Genomic DNA, 19726 nt, shown 5'->3' with positions numbered 1-19726 from the left:
AGCGGTCTCGGAGGGGACTGGGCTGTGTTGCTGCAGGGGTCTCGGCGGGGACTGGGCTGTGTTGCTGCAGCGGTCTCGGCGGGGACTGGGCTGTGTTGCTGCAGGGGTCTCGGCGGGGACTGGGCTGTGCTGCTGCAGCGGTCTCGGTGGGGACTGGGCTGTGTTGCTGCAGCGGTCTCGGCGGGGACTGGGCTGTGTTGCCGCAGCGGTCTCGGTGGGGACTGGGCTGTGTTGCCGCAGCGGTCTCGGTGGGGACTGGGCTGTGTTGCCGCAGCGGTCTGGGCTGGGACTGGGCTGTGTTGCTGCAGCGGTCTCGGTGGGGACTGGGCTGTGTTGCTGCAGCGGTCTCGGCGGTGACTGGGCTGTGTTGCTGCAGCGGTCTCGGTGGGGACTGAGCTGTGTTGCTACAGCGGTCTCGGTGGGGACTGGGCTGTGTTGCTGCGACGGTCTCGGTGGGGACTGGGCTGTGTTGCCGCAGCGGTCTCGGTGGGGACTGGGCTGTGTTGCTGCAGCGGTCTGGGCTGGGACTGGGCTGTGTTGCTGCAGCGGTCTCGGCAGGGACTCGGCTGTGTTGCCGCAGCGGTCTCGGTGGGGACTGGGCTGTGTTGCTGCAGCGGTCTCGGCAGGGACTGGGCTGTGTTGCCGCAGTGGTCTCGGTGGGGACTGGGCTGTGTTGCTGCAGCGGTCTCGGTGGGGACTGGGCTGTGTTGCCACAGCGGTCTCGGTGGGGACTGGTCTGTGCTGCTGCTGCTGCGGTCTCGGCAGGGACTGGGCTGTGTTGCCGCAGCGGTCTCGGAGGGGACTGGGCTGTGTTGCTGCAGCGGTCTCGGCGAGGACTGGGCTGTGTTGCTGCAGCGGTCTCGGCGGGGACTGGGCTGTGTTGCTGCAGCGGTCTCGGCGGCGACTGGGCTGTGTTGCTGCAGCGGTCTCGGAGGGGACTGGGCTGTGTTGCTGCAGGGGTCTCGGCGGGGACTGGGCTGTGTTGCTGCAGGGGTCTCGGCGGGGACTGGGCTGTGTTGCTGCAGCGGTCTCGGCGGGGACTGGGCTGTGTTGCTGCAGGGGTCTCGGCGGGGACTGGGCTGTGTTGCTGCAGCGGTGTTGGCGGGGACTGGGCTGTGTTGCTGCAGCGGTGTTGGCGGTGACTGGGCTGTGTTGGTGCAGCGGTGTTGGCGGTGACTGGGCTGTGTTGGTGCCTACAGTCTCTTCCCCTGCAGCTATAGGGAGTGGGTCCGGCGTCTCCAGGCACTTGCATTATAGGATCAAGAGTTCGTAGGCACAATGATTCTGGAACTGCAGGTGGTGCAATTCCACCCAAAGTTTTAACTCCATGCGAAACTGTGCCTCATAATGGGGTCTCAGTGCCTACTTGTTATCCCGCTATTGAGGCAACCTTACGCTCCCCTTACTCAAGCATTGCTCCAGCCCCACATAATTTAGCCACACCTACGTCACTAAATATGATAGGCCGTAGGTCGCCATCTTTACATGATGACCTTACAACCCACCAACCCCTTTGGTATCAGAGCCCTCTGAACCTTAGAGCTCCAAAACCAATTTTTTACATTTAATTTACAGTCTTATTTTAACTGTATCAAGGCTACACCCTGTATCGTCTCACAATTAACCAGAAAACTTCAGAAAGTGCAGAACAAGACTGTGCATCGACTGCTGGGCCACGCATGCGAGACCACATTCCTCCTATTTTTCGCTGCCCCCCTTCACCATTGAACCATTGCAATTAATTATTTTTTGAATTGCTGAGCGAAATATGTCCATCATCTGAATGAAAACTTTATCCTACTTGATAAAGTAGAGCTCCACACATCCCTGCTACTAAGATCTTGTTTAGAGAAACCGAAGATTGATACTACCTTCTCAAAACAAAGGCTGAACATTTTCTACGCGGACACCTGCACTTTATAACAAGAACGTGTAATGGTCGAAAAGCTTGAAAAAGCCTCTGGCAATACCTTTGGGCTACTTTCCAGTCCATCTGCTTTGCCCACTGAGCCACTCCAGTTGGAGAGAAACCATATGGAAATCAGCAGGCCTGCTTGTCTGCCCCTCCCCCCACCTTCCAACCTCCACCCTTCTGGAGTGGTGTAGTGGGTATAAAAAGATGGACTGTAATGCAACCCCACAGTTTGGGAAGGTTAATACTTTTACACACACTCTACCCATTATCATTTGTGGTTTTAACCTTCACTTTATAATTATTTTCTACATTTTGGCAAAGTACCCAGACAGGTAGTGGTTGTAATAATCTTAAAGCAACCTAACCAAGATTCCAAAACAGCTGGTCAAGAACACAGTCAGGACAGACAGACCCCTTTGTTAGTGTAGTTGGCCCCCGCTTAGGTACTGAGGAAACAACAATCACAATGATAGCATCTGAGAGGGAAAAAACTAAAATCAGATAAAGGTATTAGCCAAACACCAGCAGATCACAGAAGAAATGAAGAGCAAATAGGAAACAAGAACAGACCTAACAGGAATAAAACTGAATAATGGCCCTACCAGGAGCTAAAGGTACAGTTTAAGTAAAATACATTCTCTACAAGCCCTACAATGTTTATGGCAGTGAACAGCCTTAAAGAAAACGTTGAAGTGTGGATATACATCTGTGGCAGATTTATATTCACACAAATGCTAACATTTGAGAGGGAAGAAACCTAAAGTAAGATAAAGATATTGGCCAAACACCAGCAGACGATCACCGAAGAAATGAATAGCAAATAAGAAACACTAACAAACCTAAAAGGACTGAAAATAAATAATGGTCCACCAAGGAGCTCTAGGTACAGTGGAAATAAAATGGTTTTCTCTAAAAGCCCACAAAATTTATGGCAACGCACACAGCCTTAAAAAAACATTTAAGTGTGGCAGATTAAATCTCTAACCTGAACTAAGTCTGCAGGGACCAGCCAGTTTTGTAAGAGGTTTTCGCACAAAGGGAAAAGTTACATTCCTACTCAGCCTTTCGTAAGTGGGTCTGTTGTGGCCTTCGGGTCAATTGCTGGTGCAGAGTGTGTTAATATGTCCCAATAATCTGACCACCTGACCTCATATCATGAGGATACTGCCTCAAATCCTAAAATGTTCATTTCCAAATCATTGACTTCAGGTATATGTTTCTAATTAATGAATGAAAGCAAAATAGAAGGCAACACCCAGAATGCATTAGGCTATCACACAAATGTCCAGGCCAGGCAGCTGTGTCCATGATGACCTGGAGGAAGCTGGTAACACTGGGTCTCAAACTGGGCATCATAATGTGCTTTCAGTAACTCCCATAGATCCCTGGGGATTGCTATTTCCACCACCACTGAAACTCTGTTTTGGTCCCACTTGCTTCAGTATAGTGGTAGGAGGGCAGAGTGCGAGGTCTTTACCGTCCACCAGAAGATAACATGTAAAAAAAGAACAAACTATTCTAGAACTGGAGCTGTCCTGGATCCTCTGTGGTTTTCACCAGACTGGACTAGTGCTCTGTTCGGTGCCTTGAGTAACTAGAGAAGGACTCTGAAGAGCCTGTGAAAGGTCCTTCACTGGGGCCTGAAGAACAACACAAGCAGCAGAACCCGAGAGGAGAGGATGGGGCTCAATCACTGCCAGATACTGCTGTGAAGGTCTGTTCAACACATGCTGCCTGTGCACACACCTCGCTGCACACATGCTACCTGCGCACACACCTCGCTGCACACATGCTGCCTGCGCACACACCTCGCTGCACACACCCTCGCTGCACACATGCTGCCTGTGCACACACCTCGCTGCACACATGCTAACTGCTGCACACATGCTGCCTGTGCACACACCTCACTGCACACATGCTACCTGCTGCACACACCCTCGCTGCACACGTGCTACCTGCACACACACCTCGCTGCACACATGCTACCTGCTGCACACACCCTCGCTGCACACATGCTACCTGCACACACACCTCGCTGCACACATGCTACCTGCTGCACACACCCTCGCTGCACACATGCTACCTGTGCACACACCTCGCTGCACACACCCTCGCTGCACACATGCTACCTGCTGCACACACCCTCGCTGCACACATGCTACCTGTGCACACACCTCGCTGCACACATGCTGCCTGCACACACCCTCGCTGCACACACCCTCGCTGCACACATGCTGCCTGTGCACACACCTCGCTGCACACATGCTGCCTGTGCACACACCTCACTGCACACATGCTACCTGCTGCACACACCCTCGCTGCACACATGCTACCTGCACACACACCTCGCTGCACACATGCTACCTGCTGCACACACCCTCGCTGCACACATGCTACCTGCACACACACCTCGCTGCACACATGCTACCTGCTGCACACACCCTCGCTGCACACATGCTACCTGTGCACACACCTCGCTGCACACACCCTCGCTGCACACATGCTACCTGCTGCACACACCCTCGCTGCACACATGCTACCTGTGCACACACCTCGCTGCACACATGCTGCCTGCACACACCCTCGCTGCACACATGCTACCTGCTGCACACACCCTCGCTGCGCACATGCTGCCTGTGCACACACCTCGCTGCACACATGCTACCTGCTGCACACACCCTCGCTGCACAAATGCTACCTGTGCACACACCTCGCTGCACACACCCTCGCTGCACACATGCTGCCTGCACACACCCTCACTGCACACATGCTAGTTGCTGCACACACCCTCGCTGCGCACATGCTGCCTGCGCACACACCTCGCTGCACACATGCTGCCTGCGCACACACCCTCGCTGCACACATTCTACCTGCACACACAGCCTCGTTGCACATACCCTCGCTGCACACATGGTACCTGTGCACACACCCTCGTTGCACACATGGTACCTGCACACACACCCTCGTTGCACACACGGTACCTGCGCACACACCCTTGTTGCACACATGCTACCTGCGCACACACCCGCGATGCACACACCCTCGTTGCACACATGGTACCTGCGCACACACCCTCGTTGCACATACGGTACCTGCGCACACACCCTTGTTGCACACATGCTACCTGCGCACACACCCGCGATGCACACACCCTCGTTGCACACATGGTACCTGCGCACACACCCTCGTTGCACATACGGTACCTGCGCACACACCCTTGTTGCACACATGCTACCTGCGCACACACCCGCGATGCACACACCCTCGTTGCACACATGGTACCTGCGCACACACCCTCGTTGCACATACGGTACCTGCGCACAGACCCTTGTTGCACACACAGTACCTGCTGCACACACCCTCATTGCACACATGTTACCTGCGCACACACCATTGCTGCATACACCCTCCTGCACACACACTTGCAGCACACACCCTTGCTGCACACATGGTATTTGCCCCCACACACCCTTGCTGCACACAAGATACCTGCGCACACACCCTCACAGCACACATGGTACCCACACACACACCCTCGTTGCACGCACCCTTGCTGCACACACACCCTCGTTGCACATACCCTTGTTGCACACACTCTCGCTGCACATATGCTACCTGCACACACACCCTGCTGCACACATGGTACCTGCACACACACCCTCGCTGCACACACCCTCGCTGCACACATGCTACCTGATGCACACACCCTCGCTGCACACATGGTGCCTGCTGCACACATGCTACCTGTGTGCACAACAGAGTAAAGCCTCCAAACTTCGCTGCACACATGCTACCTGTGTGCACAGCAGGGTAATGCCTCCAAACCTTGCTGCACACATGCTACAGGGGCGCACTGAAATGTGATGCCTCCAAACTTGGGTGCACACATGCTACGTGCGAGCACAACAGAGTGATGTCTCCAAACCTTGCTACACACATTCTTTCATGTGGCCCAGAACAGCCTAGTAGGAAACATTGCCATTTCTACATGTACATGGGTCTTTCCTAAAGTTGTCGTTACTTTTTCACATCAACTTTTGACACGCATTTGCACTTGTGACACTAGGGATAGTTTCTTGGAAACACTGACCTTGCTTACATGAATAAACTTCATGCGAACATTATCATGCTGCCTTGGCATTGTGTACAAGGCCTACACATAAGTTGTGCAAATGTGTTTGTTCTTTACGCCCATATGGTGGCACAGCTATCTGCTCAATACAAACAATGGCAGCCTGATCACAATCTCGGCCGAAGGAAAAGATGCCTTTTCCTATATATAAATATCAGTTTCCGGATAAAGTTAGAGAAGGCACTTCTGCTGATTTCGAGAGGTCTCTGCATGCTGACGTTTTCGTCCAGCAGCTGTCTGACATCTCTGTGAGGGATGTCCAGTTTGTGACCAAGACAGGATCCTACATTGTTACCCACCAGGTAATGGGGTTAGATCATCCAGTAGGGAGTTTCTTGGCAGAACATACATCTACACCCTAGACACATAGTTTAGGGTTTGCATAGTAGGAGTACGCTAGATTGTTATATGATTTCTATATGCCTGTATATATAAATACTGCTTTAGCAAGATAGTGGAACTGTTCGTTCTATTCACTGTCTTGATGCTAGGTATAACTTTCATCGGCTTCTGTCTATTGATCATTGCATCACATATATTCTATACAAGAATCACTGTAGTTCAATAAATATTGAAAAAGTCCCTTTGAGTATTCTTTGTATGTTTCTCTAAGCAAATGAGAGCACAAGTATATAAGCAAAAGTATATGAGCAAAAGGTTCAAGATGTCACCACGATCCCTGAGGGGCTTGGGCTGTCATGTTCATGGGTTGCCAGAACTGTTCGCTCCCTGTCCAAACGACAACACATCCTGCGGGGGTGCACAGAATCAGTCTGGCACCATCCCAAAGTCTATGCCACACACATTTCCTACAGATAAGGGGACCCTACACAACAGTGCTATCTGCACACAGCAGAGTAATGCCCCCAAACCTCACTGCACACATGCTACCTGCGCACAGCAGACTAAAGCTCCAAACCTCACTGCACACATGCTACCTGCGCACAGCAGACTAAAGCTCCAAACCTCACTGCACACATGCTACCTGTGCACACAGCAGAGTAATGCCTCCAAACCTGGGTTCACACATGCTACCTGCGCACACAACAGAGTGATGCCTCCAAGCTTCGCTGCATGCTGTTCCTGATAACTCATCAGAAGGCAGGTAGACTCACTCTAGAACCTCCTCAGCCTTGAGAAGATCCCCTTGGGCAGTGGAGCACTGCCTTTAAAAAAAAAAAAAAATGTATGCGATTTTATATAGCGCGAACTTTACCCGAAGGTGTCAGAGCGCTTTACATAAGAACCAGTTGCAAAACATAAGGACTAAGGACTACATGTGTTACATAAAAGATACAAACAGAAAGAATTGCAAATGTACAAGTTGTAAAGTCACACAAGGAAGAGATACAAATGGATATACTCTAAGAGTCACATAGGAATGGTAGAGAGTACAAAGGTCTACTGCATATATTAGAGTTATCTCTATATACATAGGGAAGGGATATGAATGGATATACTCTAAGAGACACATAGGAATGGTAGAGAGTACAAAGGTCTACTGCATATACTAGTGATTAGAGTTATCTATATATACATAGGGAAGGGATACGAATGGATATACTCTAAGAGTCACATAGGAATGGTAGAGAGTACAAAGGTCTACTGCATATACTAGTGATTAGAGTTATATCTATATACATAGGGAAGGGATATGAATGGATATACTCTAAGAGACACATAGGAATGGTAGAGAGTACAAAGGTCTACTGCATATACTAGTGATTAGAGTTATCTATATATACATAGGGAAGGGATACGAATGGATATACTTTAAGAGTCACATAGGAATGGTAGAGAGTACAAAGGTCTACTGCATATACTAGTGATTAGAGTTATATCTATATACATAGGGAAGGGATATGAATGGATATACTCTAAGAGACACATAGGAATGGTAGAGAGTACAAAGGTCTACTGCATATACTAGTGATTAGAGTTATATCTATATACATAGGGAAGGGATATGAATGGATATACTCTAAGAGACACATAGGAATGGTAGAGAGTACAAAGGTCTACTGCATATACTAGTGATTAGAGTTATCTATATATACATAGGGAAGGGATACGAATGGATATACTCTAAGAGTCACATAGGAATGGTAGAGAGTACAAAGGTCTACTGCATATACTAGTGATTAGAGTTATCTCTATATACATAGGGAAGGGATACGAATGGATATACTCTAAGAGTCACATAGGAAAGGTAGAGAGTACAAAGGTCTACTGCATATAGTAGTGATCAGAGTTATCTCTATATGCATAGGGAGGGGATACGAATGGATATACTCTAAGAGTCACATAGGAATGGTAGAGAGTACAAAGGTCTACTGCATATAGTAGTGATCAGAGTTCTCTCTATATGCATAGGGAAGGGCTATGAATGGATATACTCTAAGTCACATAGGAATGGTAGAGAGTACAAAGGTCTACTGCATATAGTAGTGATTAGAGTTATCTCTATATGCATAGGGAAGGGATACGAACGGATATACTCTAAGAGTCACATAGGAATGGTAGAGAGTACAAAGGTCTACTGCATATAGTAGTGATCAGAGTTATCTCTATATGCATAGGGAAGGGATACGAATGGATATACTCTAAGAGTCACATAGGAATGGTAGAGAGTACAAAGGTCTACTGCATATAGTAGTGATCAGAGTTCTCTCTATATGCATAGGGAAGGGATACGAATGGATATACTCTAAGAGTCACATAGGAATGGTAGAGAGTACAAAGGTCTACTGCATATACATCATTCACAGTCTGGGGCACAACATTAGGCTCTCTCCCTGACAACACAGAGAAACATTTTGTGTAGACCAGCTTGACATTGTGCGTTTTTAAAATGTTCCACCTGGAAATATCGGTTTCCTCATAATTCCAATTTGTGGACAGCTCTTGATACATACATGTTGCTGCCACTTTGAGATACAGGCAACCTGTGTAATTGCAACTCGTAGTTTAACAATTGTTAAAAAAAACAAAAGTTAAAAGTTAAAAAATATGTTACATAGATATAATTCAGTAACACGGGCATGAGCTGTGAGCAGGATTCTGGGTAGTTACGGTGTCCTCCCCTGAGCTCAAAAAGATTTAAAATTGTGAAAAGTGACTGCTCACACTTCCCGTTTGGACCCCGTCTGCTGACTGTGGTGACTTCCTGCCTTGATCAGTGTATTGGTGTAACACAGCCACTTCAGAATCATAGAACGATATTTTTGGAACGGAGGTTCGTTTTGCAAAAACCGTCATAATTATGTTGGAAAATACTGAAACTACATTTCTTCACCCAAACAACGCCTGATGATAAGGCACGAAGGGAACTGAATTATGCCAGAGGAGCACAGCAAAGGTGTCGAAAAACCACTGAACACAGAGCAGAAAAACATGAAAACGATGGAAAAGCAGAAGGCGCTGTAATAAGGGTACCACAGATACCGTCTCTTCCTGTGTTTAAAGAACACACACAAAGGGGACAGAGGAATACAATAAAACAAAATGGCTACCAAATCCACAACAGAAGATGCTACGAAAATAAAAATAAAAAGCATACCAAATTCCCACCATCAAATGTTACAAAAATTTTAAAAAAGCTGATGAAGAAACATCGATGCCTACTTCTAAAGCCTATATTTGAACGGAGGCTTCTGTGCAGGTTCAGACAGTGGAAACATTCCATTTTCCAAAAAATAACTAAACAATTGACAGTTTTTTGTTAAACATTTAGGTTTTTAGTTTTCATGATAGAAAATATATACATTCAACTGATAAAGCGTGAATACATCAATCCTGTTCACCTATTTAACACCTAATTTGTGTTCATATACAATGCTAAGCTAAATTATATTATTTCAAACGGAATCCCTGTTTTTATACACAATTGCAATCAGTTGTGGTAACAAACAAAATGCAAGGCATTGCTATGTACGTTTATGTTACAAAGGCAAGTAATAATTTTGTAGCTGCGTTGCCCAATGCATTTCGGGACCCTCAGGTACCCTTCTTCAGGGGCGGAATCCTAGAATATACAAAAAAACTATTCAGAATGTTGTTGTTAGAACGTCTTACACATGATAATAAAACAATCAGACAGTCAAAAGGGGATACATTAGTATGAAATACTCTGCTACATGACCACGTGATAAGTTGGTGGCTGTTCGGGTCTTTCATGATATGTACATCAAGGTAATTGACTGATTAATCGCTGATATTATATGTGAACTTTATCCTGGGATTTCTATTGTTGAGCCCAACAATGAGTTCCTCAAGTTCTTCTGCTGTTCCTGACCATATCAGAAATATGTCATCAATATAACGACCATACGTGACAAGACCTTGGTTCCACTGATGCTTCGTAAGAATATGTTCGTACTCAAACTGTGCCATAAAGATGTTAGCGTAGGCTGGGGCCCCAGAAAAACCCATTATTGTGCCTGTCATTTGACCGTAAAAGTTTCCTTGCCACTGAAAATAGCTGTTATGCAGGCAAAAGTGTAGCAACTTTAGAATGAATATGCTCTTTTCTTGGTCCAAATCCATTTGTAGCAGAGCCCATTCTACCGCTTCCAGACCTTGTTGGTGGTTAATTGATGTATGCAGGTATTAGCAACACTTACCATCCTATTAAGGTATGAGTATAGAGGTTCACCATATGAGTATCCTGGGGTCACTATGGTGCAGTACAATCCTTTAGTTAGAGGACATTAGCATTTCTAGGCTATTCCGTTAGGAATGATGTTATGACGTTAAAAGGTTAGAATCTTTGGTTGTCTTAGGTCATGTAGCAGAGTATTTCATACTAATGTATCCCCTTTTGACTGTCTGATTGTTTTATTATCATGTGTAAGACGTTCTAACAACAACATTCTGAATAGTTTTTTTGTATATTTTAGGATTACGCCCCTGAAGAAGGGTACCTGAGGGTCCCGAAATGCATTGGGCAACGCAGCTACAAAATTATTACTTGTCTTTGTAACATAAACGTACATAGCAATGCCTTGCATTTTGTTTGTTACCACAACTGATTGCAATTGTGTATAAAAACAGGGATTCCGTTTGAAATAATATAATTTAGCATAGCATTGTATATGAACACAAATTAGGTGTTAAATAGGTGAATAGGATTGATGTATTCATGCTTTATCAGTTGAATGTATATATTTTCTATCATGAAAACTAAAAACCTAAATGTTTAACAAAAAACTGTCAATTGTTTAGTTATTTTTTGGAAAATGGAATGTTTCCACTAGGAACAGTGCTCACTTCTTGTAGATCTTGATCTACTCTTCTTGTTTGTTCATATATTGTGTTAGCCAACACAATTCAGCAGTGAGCACCCTTTATCTAATCGAGTTTAGAATTTTAAGAATAGGATTTATCTAGAGTGCACCCCACTCACCCCTTCTTTGACAGATTCAGACAGTAACATGAATATTAGATATTGTCGACAGTAGTTTTGACCTGGATCAAAAATGTGTTTTGCAAAGTAAAGCCACTGCACAGATCCTATTTCGGTGCACAAATTTCGGAGTCACACAACTGCTTGGTAATAATGCACCACATACTGCAATCTTCTATCCAGCATCATTTCACAACTTTTTCTCACTTTACAGAGGATATTTGACTGAGTTCAGATAAACCTAGTCGAAGTACCACAGTTCTTAGCACTAAGTGCGTAGAGGAAGCATTATCAGTTAGCTACTCACCCAGGGTGATCCCATTGGGCCACTCGATGGTCTCAGACACCAGCACTTGTCGGTCCACTCCATTGAGCCCGGCTTTTTCAATTCTAGCTCGATCTCCCCAGTCCGACCAGTACATGAACCTGGAATAAGAAGACGAAGCAGAAGAATTCAAAGGCACGTGCCTAAAATCGAAAAGGTGGGAAAACAGCATCGATGACAACAAGTATGGAGGCTAGACATAACGTTCTTGCTTGCTTACCCGTGGATAGGGTCCACAGCGATTGCTCTCGGCTCACTAAGGCCATGCTCGAAAAGGGTCCTTCTCTTGCATCCATCCGCGGTGGCCACGGACAGAGTCTTATTTCCCGAATCCGTCCAGTAGATATTCTTGTGTACCCAATCCATGGCCAGGCCCTCCGGAGAGTGGAGATGGCTGTTTATCACAGTGACTTGTTCAGCGGTGTCACTGGCTTTATCGATGTAGGCACTGCCAAGACAAACATCAGCACAAGATTTATGTCGTCCTGCCGCAGGCTTCACAGAGATGAACTACACTGAGCATCTATAGTATAGTATGGGATGACTGGAGCTATCGCAAGGCGGAAGGAGACGTCTGGTCAACAACCAGCTTGGGGCACGCAAAAGATGCCAAATGCCATGCCCCAAGCAAGCACAGAGCCTTCAACTTAGGCCAATTTCGATCTTCAATAAGAAATTGGTGTATATTTCTTTTTTACGCTTTCTATCCTTCGATTTTTCAAAAATTTGGGACTCATTTTTCGAAACCACGCCACTTAATTTTAGCGTATGTAGTGTGATGTAAAGTAATACCTGCAAGCCACACCCATGGATTTTCTGATTCTGTCTGACCCCCCCGCCCCCATATTAACAGCCTACTATATTAAGATAGTATGCAGCAATGCTTGGCAAACAGGTGCTAATCTTCAAGGGCTTGAAGATCTAATCTAATTAATCTTCTTCAGCAACCAGGGAATGGGAGATACTCCCTCACGTTCAGTTTTGGCAAGAGATATTAAGTAATCCTGAAGTGTGGCTCAATGGTTAGAGCGGCAGAGCCTGATGCAAAGGTCTAGCCCGGGACCAGGGTTCAATTCCCTGCCTCGGCGGGTCTTGGGCTTAAAATTCCACGGACCTGATAATTCTCGCCTCGTTGCCTATTCCAATCATGGAGTCCCACTCTGCAACTCCGGGCAATAGCTTGCTTAATCTCCACAACGGCCCCCACAACGCTAAGGATGCCTGGCCTCCACCTTGGGGGTGCCCAGGAGTGGACACCTCACAGGGAAAGCCAGGATGGGTTCCACAGCGGTATTTGTACAAGCGCCTTGAGACCCTTGCGGGTGAGTAGTGCGCTATACAAGTATCAATTTACATTTACATTTAACCCATCTAGCATAGCTTTCTTTACTTTAAAAAAAAAATTCGACAGTAACTCCGAAAGAAAATTGGCATTTTGCACACTTTGTTGGTTCTGACTGTGGAGCTTGTCATGTATGTGCGTTGGGAAAAACTGGAGTAAGGGAGGGGCCGTCCCGAATTTGATATATAAACTATTGCAGAGGGGGCTTCCTTCTCCTATATGGTGACTGGACTACAGTTGGATTAGAGAGTGTCTTCTATAATAAAATAATATTTCAGAGGAGCGTTCCTTTTCAGGCAACGGGAGAAGGTACTTTTAGATTAAAAGATTCTAGAGCCTATCCTGTGTGGCAAGACTTTACATTTGCGCAGGTTGGGCTTGTGTAGGGTAGACTGTGTGAATTGCTCCAACCCCTGGTGGATTGTTGAGCATTTTTTTTTTATTCTCTTAAGCTTGGCTTTTCCATGCTGTGCTGATTCACAAATGCTGTTGACCAATGGGGGTTGGCCCATGTCGGCTCCTGAGTCTTGTATGCTGGCTGGAGTAGGCATTTATGGTTTGGCTGTGGCCAGTGCATAATTTGAGCCGGTGGTTCCCGGTGCTCGGCACCGGCACTTAAATGGGAACACCGGCATATATGACAGTCTGCCACATGGTGGCACTGTTTGCCAAATTTAGGGATGGCCCCAACTGTGGGTTATTAATTCAATACACATTAAAAATGACTAATACCCTACCGCCCAAGCCATTCTTATAACACTGGGAGCCTGGGATAGTCTGATGTTAGTAGTTGGTAATGTCTTTCGAAGGGGCAATGGGTGGTGCAAGTTGCAGTGGCCTCCTTACAATGGCCTTAGCACTTAAGTTTTTTATTTAGATTTTTTTTCTTTTTTTTACAAATTAAGCACTGGTTGTAACCATATTGCCCTTTCTGTCTCAGTCATAGTCTGGCTGTACAAGTGTTATATGTAAATGCCTACTTGTTGCCAAAAGAGACATTGGAACAGTGTGCCGAGTGCAGTTACCTTTGTCAGTTCAGTATATCTTATTCTAGCGGTTGCGTGGATTTCTATCACATATAATGGGGAAATAGGTTTACTGACTTTATACCAGGGTTGGCTCCTCCATTAGGGCGGAGGAGCGCCGCCCCACTGCTTTCTCACAGTGCGAGAAGCAGAAAATAAAATGGAATTTTAAATACCTTGTTCGTAGCGGACGGGAAGATATGCCTGTGTGGGGCCGGGAGGGTGTTTTGGGTCGGGGAGGAGTGGCTTGCACCACTCTGAGTACCCTGACTGTTTGGTCGGCCCTCTGGGGCCAACCAAGGCAGTCATGCACACTCTACATTGTCTCTATGTAGGCTGCATGCACCCTACATAGAGAAAATGGCGTCCCTACAGGTGCCCGACTGGCGCTGGCCGGGACTCCGCACCAATCACAACGCTGATTGGCTTACAGGAGGGGAGGGACAGGTCGGTTAAGTTTTATTTTAATTTTACCCTCCACCCCGCAATATCCCCAGCGCGACACCCACCCGCGAGCATTGCTTCATACACAATTTATCCTAGAAGTGATGCATAAATGTCACCGGTGCTGGAGACCATTATCACATTTTTTAAGTCCATCTAAAGATTAGGTCAATCAACACAGTGTGTGGGTTCTACTTTCACTAATATATGAAGCGCTACATGGATTTTTCTATCTAACTTCCCACGTATGTAATATTAACGTGGAGCCCCCCTGTTATATATTTATGTCACTGTCATGACATACAATTTATCCAGACACATTTTAAGCACACTTCTGACATTTTGCTTCAGAGAAATAACTCCTACAATTTGAACCCCTAAAGCGATGCAATAAACCGATGAATACACACGGAATTAAATGCATGCCGCACATATAATAAAAATATCTGATGTATAAACATCCGTTCCAGAAGGTATTTCCACTGACTCAGTATTGTGGAGACAGCCGCTTGCACTACTGTAAGGCTCTTTTGTCTTCTATACATGAGACCTCCTTACACAAACTGCAAGACATTCAAAATACGGCAGCACGTCTCATTCCTAGTCTTCCAGCGAGGACGGCCTCTGCCCTTCTTCTGCGCACGCTTCATTGGCTGCTGAATCACAAAAGCATCATCTTTTAGGTTTGCTGCCTGACTCAAGCCCTTGCAGGGCAATGCGCCGAGCTACCTTTCTGCAAAGCTCGTCCACTACTCCGTGCAGAGCTTTGAGATCTGGTGATAAAGCCTTGCTCTCAGTTCCACGTATCACTAAATCTCGCTCGGGAGGCCGATCCTTTTCTTATCTGGCTCCCCTCTTGTGGAAAAAGCTCCCATTTCATATACTCCAATGCGCAGATCATTTCAGTTTCAGAACACTTCTTCATTCTAGGCCTCATCAGTCTGCTTCTCTGCTCATGAGCTGTGCCGTGCAGAGATACCCCTACCGAGGTGATTTGTGCGCATTATAAATTAAATTAACATAACAGCATGCAGTTCCGCATTTTGTAAGACAAAGGTCCACTTTGTGAGTTGCTGCATTCTGTGCAATTAAATCAAGACTCTGGACGGCAATGGGAAGGCAGATGAGCTGATGTGACTGCGGGCTCGTCTGGGGAAGCCGTGCAACACTGCAGTTGTGGGCTTCCTCCCCCAGCTAATCTGTTTTGAATGAATGAATGAATATAGCAATTTTTAAGAGCGTAGCTACCCTGAGGCATCCTAGCGCCAGTGGCAGCACGTACAGAGAGAGCATTAGGGGGAAGAGCCATGTTTTACGAGATTTCCGAAACGTCAGATTGTTAGTTTTGAGACGAATATGGAGGGGGAGGGTGTTCCATAATCTGGAGGCATTATAAGAGAATAAGCGACCCCCGCTTCTTGCCTTTCTTATTTTGGGATCCACGGCGAGACGGAGGAGCCCTCGCAAACACGGATTCACCAACCCGCTTGGAAAGCGGATGTGACATTATGCACCCTTGGCCATCACACGCTTGAAGCCCCGCCCACCCCAAAGCCTCCATAGACTTCCATTCACAGCAGAGGGGCCTGTTTACTTTCTGTTCTTGTAGATCCCTTTAATACCCATAAAGCCAGAGGTAGCAGGGCAGTGCCAGCAGCAGCGGTGCGTCCATTGGGGCGTAGGGGCGTAGCCCCACCAGCCACCATTGACCCGCATCGTGGCCGCCGGCCAATCTTCTAATTAAAATACCTTGCATTGCAACAGATCAGCCGCCGCCGGGAATTGCACAGGGGGGGGTGGCCTGCTGCAGCTTGAGTGACAGTCCACACTCAGGCTGCAGCAGACCGTCCCGCTGGGGAACTTACAGTGCGCATGCTTGGGAAAGTTGGCAACTTTCTCAAGCATGCGCACTGTAAGTTCCCCAGTGGGACCCAGGGGTGCTTGTTTGGTGCCACAACCCGGGTTTCTAAAGGGCGACAGGGCGAGCAGCAAATGTGCCTCCCTAGCCAATCCTGGCGCTGCTCCAGCGCCAGGATTGGCTGAGGACGGAGGGCGGGGTTTCCGCTCCAGTGAAGGCGCCAAGGTCCCAGAACTTAGAAGATGCAGGCGGCGCTGATCGGCGGTCAGGTAAGTTTTCCCTTCTTTATTCTAATTCCCCGGTCCCCCTCTCCCCCCCTCCGCAATTGGAGGAGAGGCAAAGACAAGAGCTGCGGTGCCAGGGACCGACCATGAGTCCACGCGGGCTCATGTTTGCAGGAGGCTGGGAGGGAGGCGCATTGCTGGAGCTCGCACTGAGGGAGGGGCAGACCCGCAGCTGAGGAGAAGTGATGGAAGGAGCTGAACAGAACAGAGAGGGGGGGGGGCAGTGTGAAGAGAGAGAGAGGGGAGATAAAGGGGAAACAGATGGGGGCGCGGAACAGGGGAGAGCAAAGGGAAACGATACAGAGGGAAACTGAGGAGAGAGGCAGTGGGAGGCTGAGGGGAAGAGACACAGGCAGGACAGAGGGGGCCGTGGAGGCTTCTCTCAGGCACGTGAAGGAAAAGGACAGAGAAAGAGGGGCAGAGAGGGGCCGAGGAGAAGAGAGCCCGAGAATGAGATGCATCTCCTTCTCGGAGAAGAAAGGGTGGGGGTCTTTAAATATGTCTGGCTGCCCTGTAGCTAGATGAGGAGCTAGGTCGCCCTAAACAAGCCTCTAGGGCTAGGCTAACTCCCGTGGACCCATCGGACCAGATCTCAGTCTCTCAGGACAAATTACACCCCCCACGCCCCTGGGGCTCCCTCTGGCATGGCTGGGCCAGTGTCGGCGCCACAGTGTGCAGGAGGCGCTAGGGGGAAATACAGTACAATCAGCAGTTCAGCGCCAAGTATACAAAGGCTGTCCAGGCAGAGCATTTACCTCAAAAGAAATACTCTTTACCGAAGAAAAGGGCCACACGGTAAAAACGACGATACAAAGGGCAATATCTGGTCATTTCCACAAATCGTTCAAATAGTGTATAATTCACAGGAAGTTTGTGGCAGGAGGCCAACAAATGGGACCAATGTAATAGAATACACGAACGCGGTAGCATCTTATTTCACCGGTATCACCGGCATTGTGCCCCTGGTCCTGAAAATGTTCTTGGCAGCAAAGCTTGTTTTTCTTCACGGGGTTGTGCACAGCTGCTGCTCCCGCCGGGTGAACTGAGGGGACCGGGGTGCAGCACGCGCCCGCCAGGATGACCAATAACTCCAACTCAGCGGAGGCTTATTAGACAATGACTAGTGCTTGTCCATGAACAGTGACCTCTAGGCGCTGGAGCAGGGCAAGCAGCACGCCTACAAAACGGCCGAACTTCCAAGAGGGCTATCTCGGCGGTAACTGGATCTCCCTACAGGACCACTAGAATTATGCAGCAAGAGATAACCAAATTATGTATCAGGGTTCACTACATTATCCGTCAGGATAAAGAAAATGATGTGACCATGTTACTTCACAATGTTGTCATTTTCACACATGTTAACACTGTCTGGGCTAAGGCTTCACATCATTAGCTCCAGTTACACAGGCTATCTTTGCATTCGGCTTTCCCCTGTGCAGCAATACTTGTAGCGAAATGTTGGTAAGTTTTGACCGGTTTGAGCTAGAAACATTGTTTGTATAAAATGTGTACATTATGCAGTATATGCGGAAAACAGCACGGCCGCAGAATCCCATGCTTTCAGTGGCCCTGCCTTACTGCCAGGATGTTGTGGCTACTCAGTCTCAGGTTCTCCACAAGCAGGCAGCTCATTGGCGGGGAGCAAGTGGGCAGACATTTCTTCGGCAGGAGGTACTCTATGGAGGGTATTTTCACAGACTGGAAGCAGGGCAGACCCAGCAGTGAAGGAAAACCCAGTGAACTGCCCAAGTCTTTGTGCTGCCCTCAGACAACATGGGTGAGAAAGTAAAAGACAAACAAATGATGGACTGAATGCAGAACAGATCAAACATTCACCTCCAATCAAGCGATCTGGGTTAAACCCATCCTTCTTTTGCTCACCATGCCACCCCAGTTTAGACCCAGCCATTTGCAAATCAGTTCCCATGAGGAGCAGGGTCAAGACTGATATGCGTATGGCTGGGTTTAAACTGGAATGGCATGGTGGGTAAAAAAAGAATGGATTTAGGCCGAGATCTCTACTGGTGGCCAATGTTTGACATTGTTCAGCATTCCTTCCATCAATTATTGTTTTGTATTTGTTACCCTGAGTGGGACGGGTATGCCCAGACGTGGGTCCCCTGCTCACTATGACATAGTATTAAAGCTAGCCTGGCTGATATGAGGTGATACCTGAAACTTGTACTAGGATGCTTGTCTCCGGTCCAGGGCAGTTCGGGCTGACTGTTCCTATTGGGAGCAGGGTCAAGACTGATTTACATATCGCTGGGTCTAAATTGGAATGGCATGGTGGGCAAAAAAACCAATTTATTTAGGCCTAGATCTCTGTATTGGGGGTGAATGTTTGATATCGTTCAGCATTCCGTCCATCAATTGTTTTTTTTGCAGTAGTCAACATGTGAGAAGGGGACAATGTCACAGGGCACGGTGAATGATGGGAGAATGGAAACCAAGGGCTCTCTTTCCAGCACACCAGTGCTGCACAACGGCTGTGTCAGACTGCTGCGCAGCTGTCAGGTAGCTGTTGACACAGCAGAGTGTGGAAAATGAAAGGCTTGTGTGATGTACAGCTCGGATGCCCTGTGAAAGAGGACTCTGCCAAGATAGGCCCAATCACACCAAGGAGGCTCTACCGTGCATTCAGTGGTTTACCGCAAGATGACTGTGCCCCCTTTAATATGAGATGAGAGGCCCCTGAGTCTCCCCTATCTTGGAAGGAATGTAGACGTCACTGGAATTCAATAGTAATCTCTCGAAGCTCGAACAATGTTTCTGCAGTGCCTGGACTGTGTGTATGTGACAGGACTGCACCGTCTTCTGCGCATGATAAAAGAGCTCTGCATATGGCGAGCGAACAGCATAAATATTGAAGGTTGCAGTCTGGGAAAGCTAGGAGATTTCATTGTATGAAAGCTTGTGAAGGTGTTTGGCATTTGTCCAAACCGGTGAACCCTTGATTGTCACAACCCAATACTCTGTAAATTGCTGGTTTTATTG

The 19726-nt window shown here is 47.5% G+C and overlaps 1 protein-coding gene across 1 annotated transcript in view; it reads right to left on the bottom strand.

Annotated features, from left to right (window-relative positions):
• The window catches only part of LRP8 (LDL receptor related protein 8), a 1087241-nt gene that overhangs the window by 178190 nt on the left and 889325 nt on the right, over positions 1-19726 (bottom strand). Inside the window, exons 11-12 of the mRNA XM_078670496.1 lie at positions 11997-12224; positions 11759-11877 (exon numbers count right to left, since the gene is read on the bottom strand). Of these exons, the coding sequence (XP_078526622.1) occupies positions 11759-11877; positions 11997-12224 (347 nt within the window). The remainder of the gene's footprint in view (positions 1-11758; positions 11878-11996; positions 12225-19726) is intronic.

This window comes from Lissotriton helveticus, chromosome 1_2 (assembly GCF_964261635.1).
Source record: "Lissotriton helveticus chromosome 1_2, aLisHel1.1, whole genome shotgun sequence".
NCBI classification, from domain to species: Eukaryota; Metazoa; Chordata; class Amphibia; order Caudata; family Salamandridae; genus Lissotriton; species Lissotriton helveticus.
The sequence above is the reverse complement of the archived record's forward strand: the minus strand, read 5'-3'. Positions and strand labels throughout refer to the sequence as shown.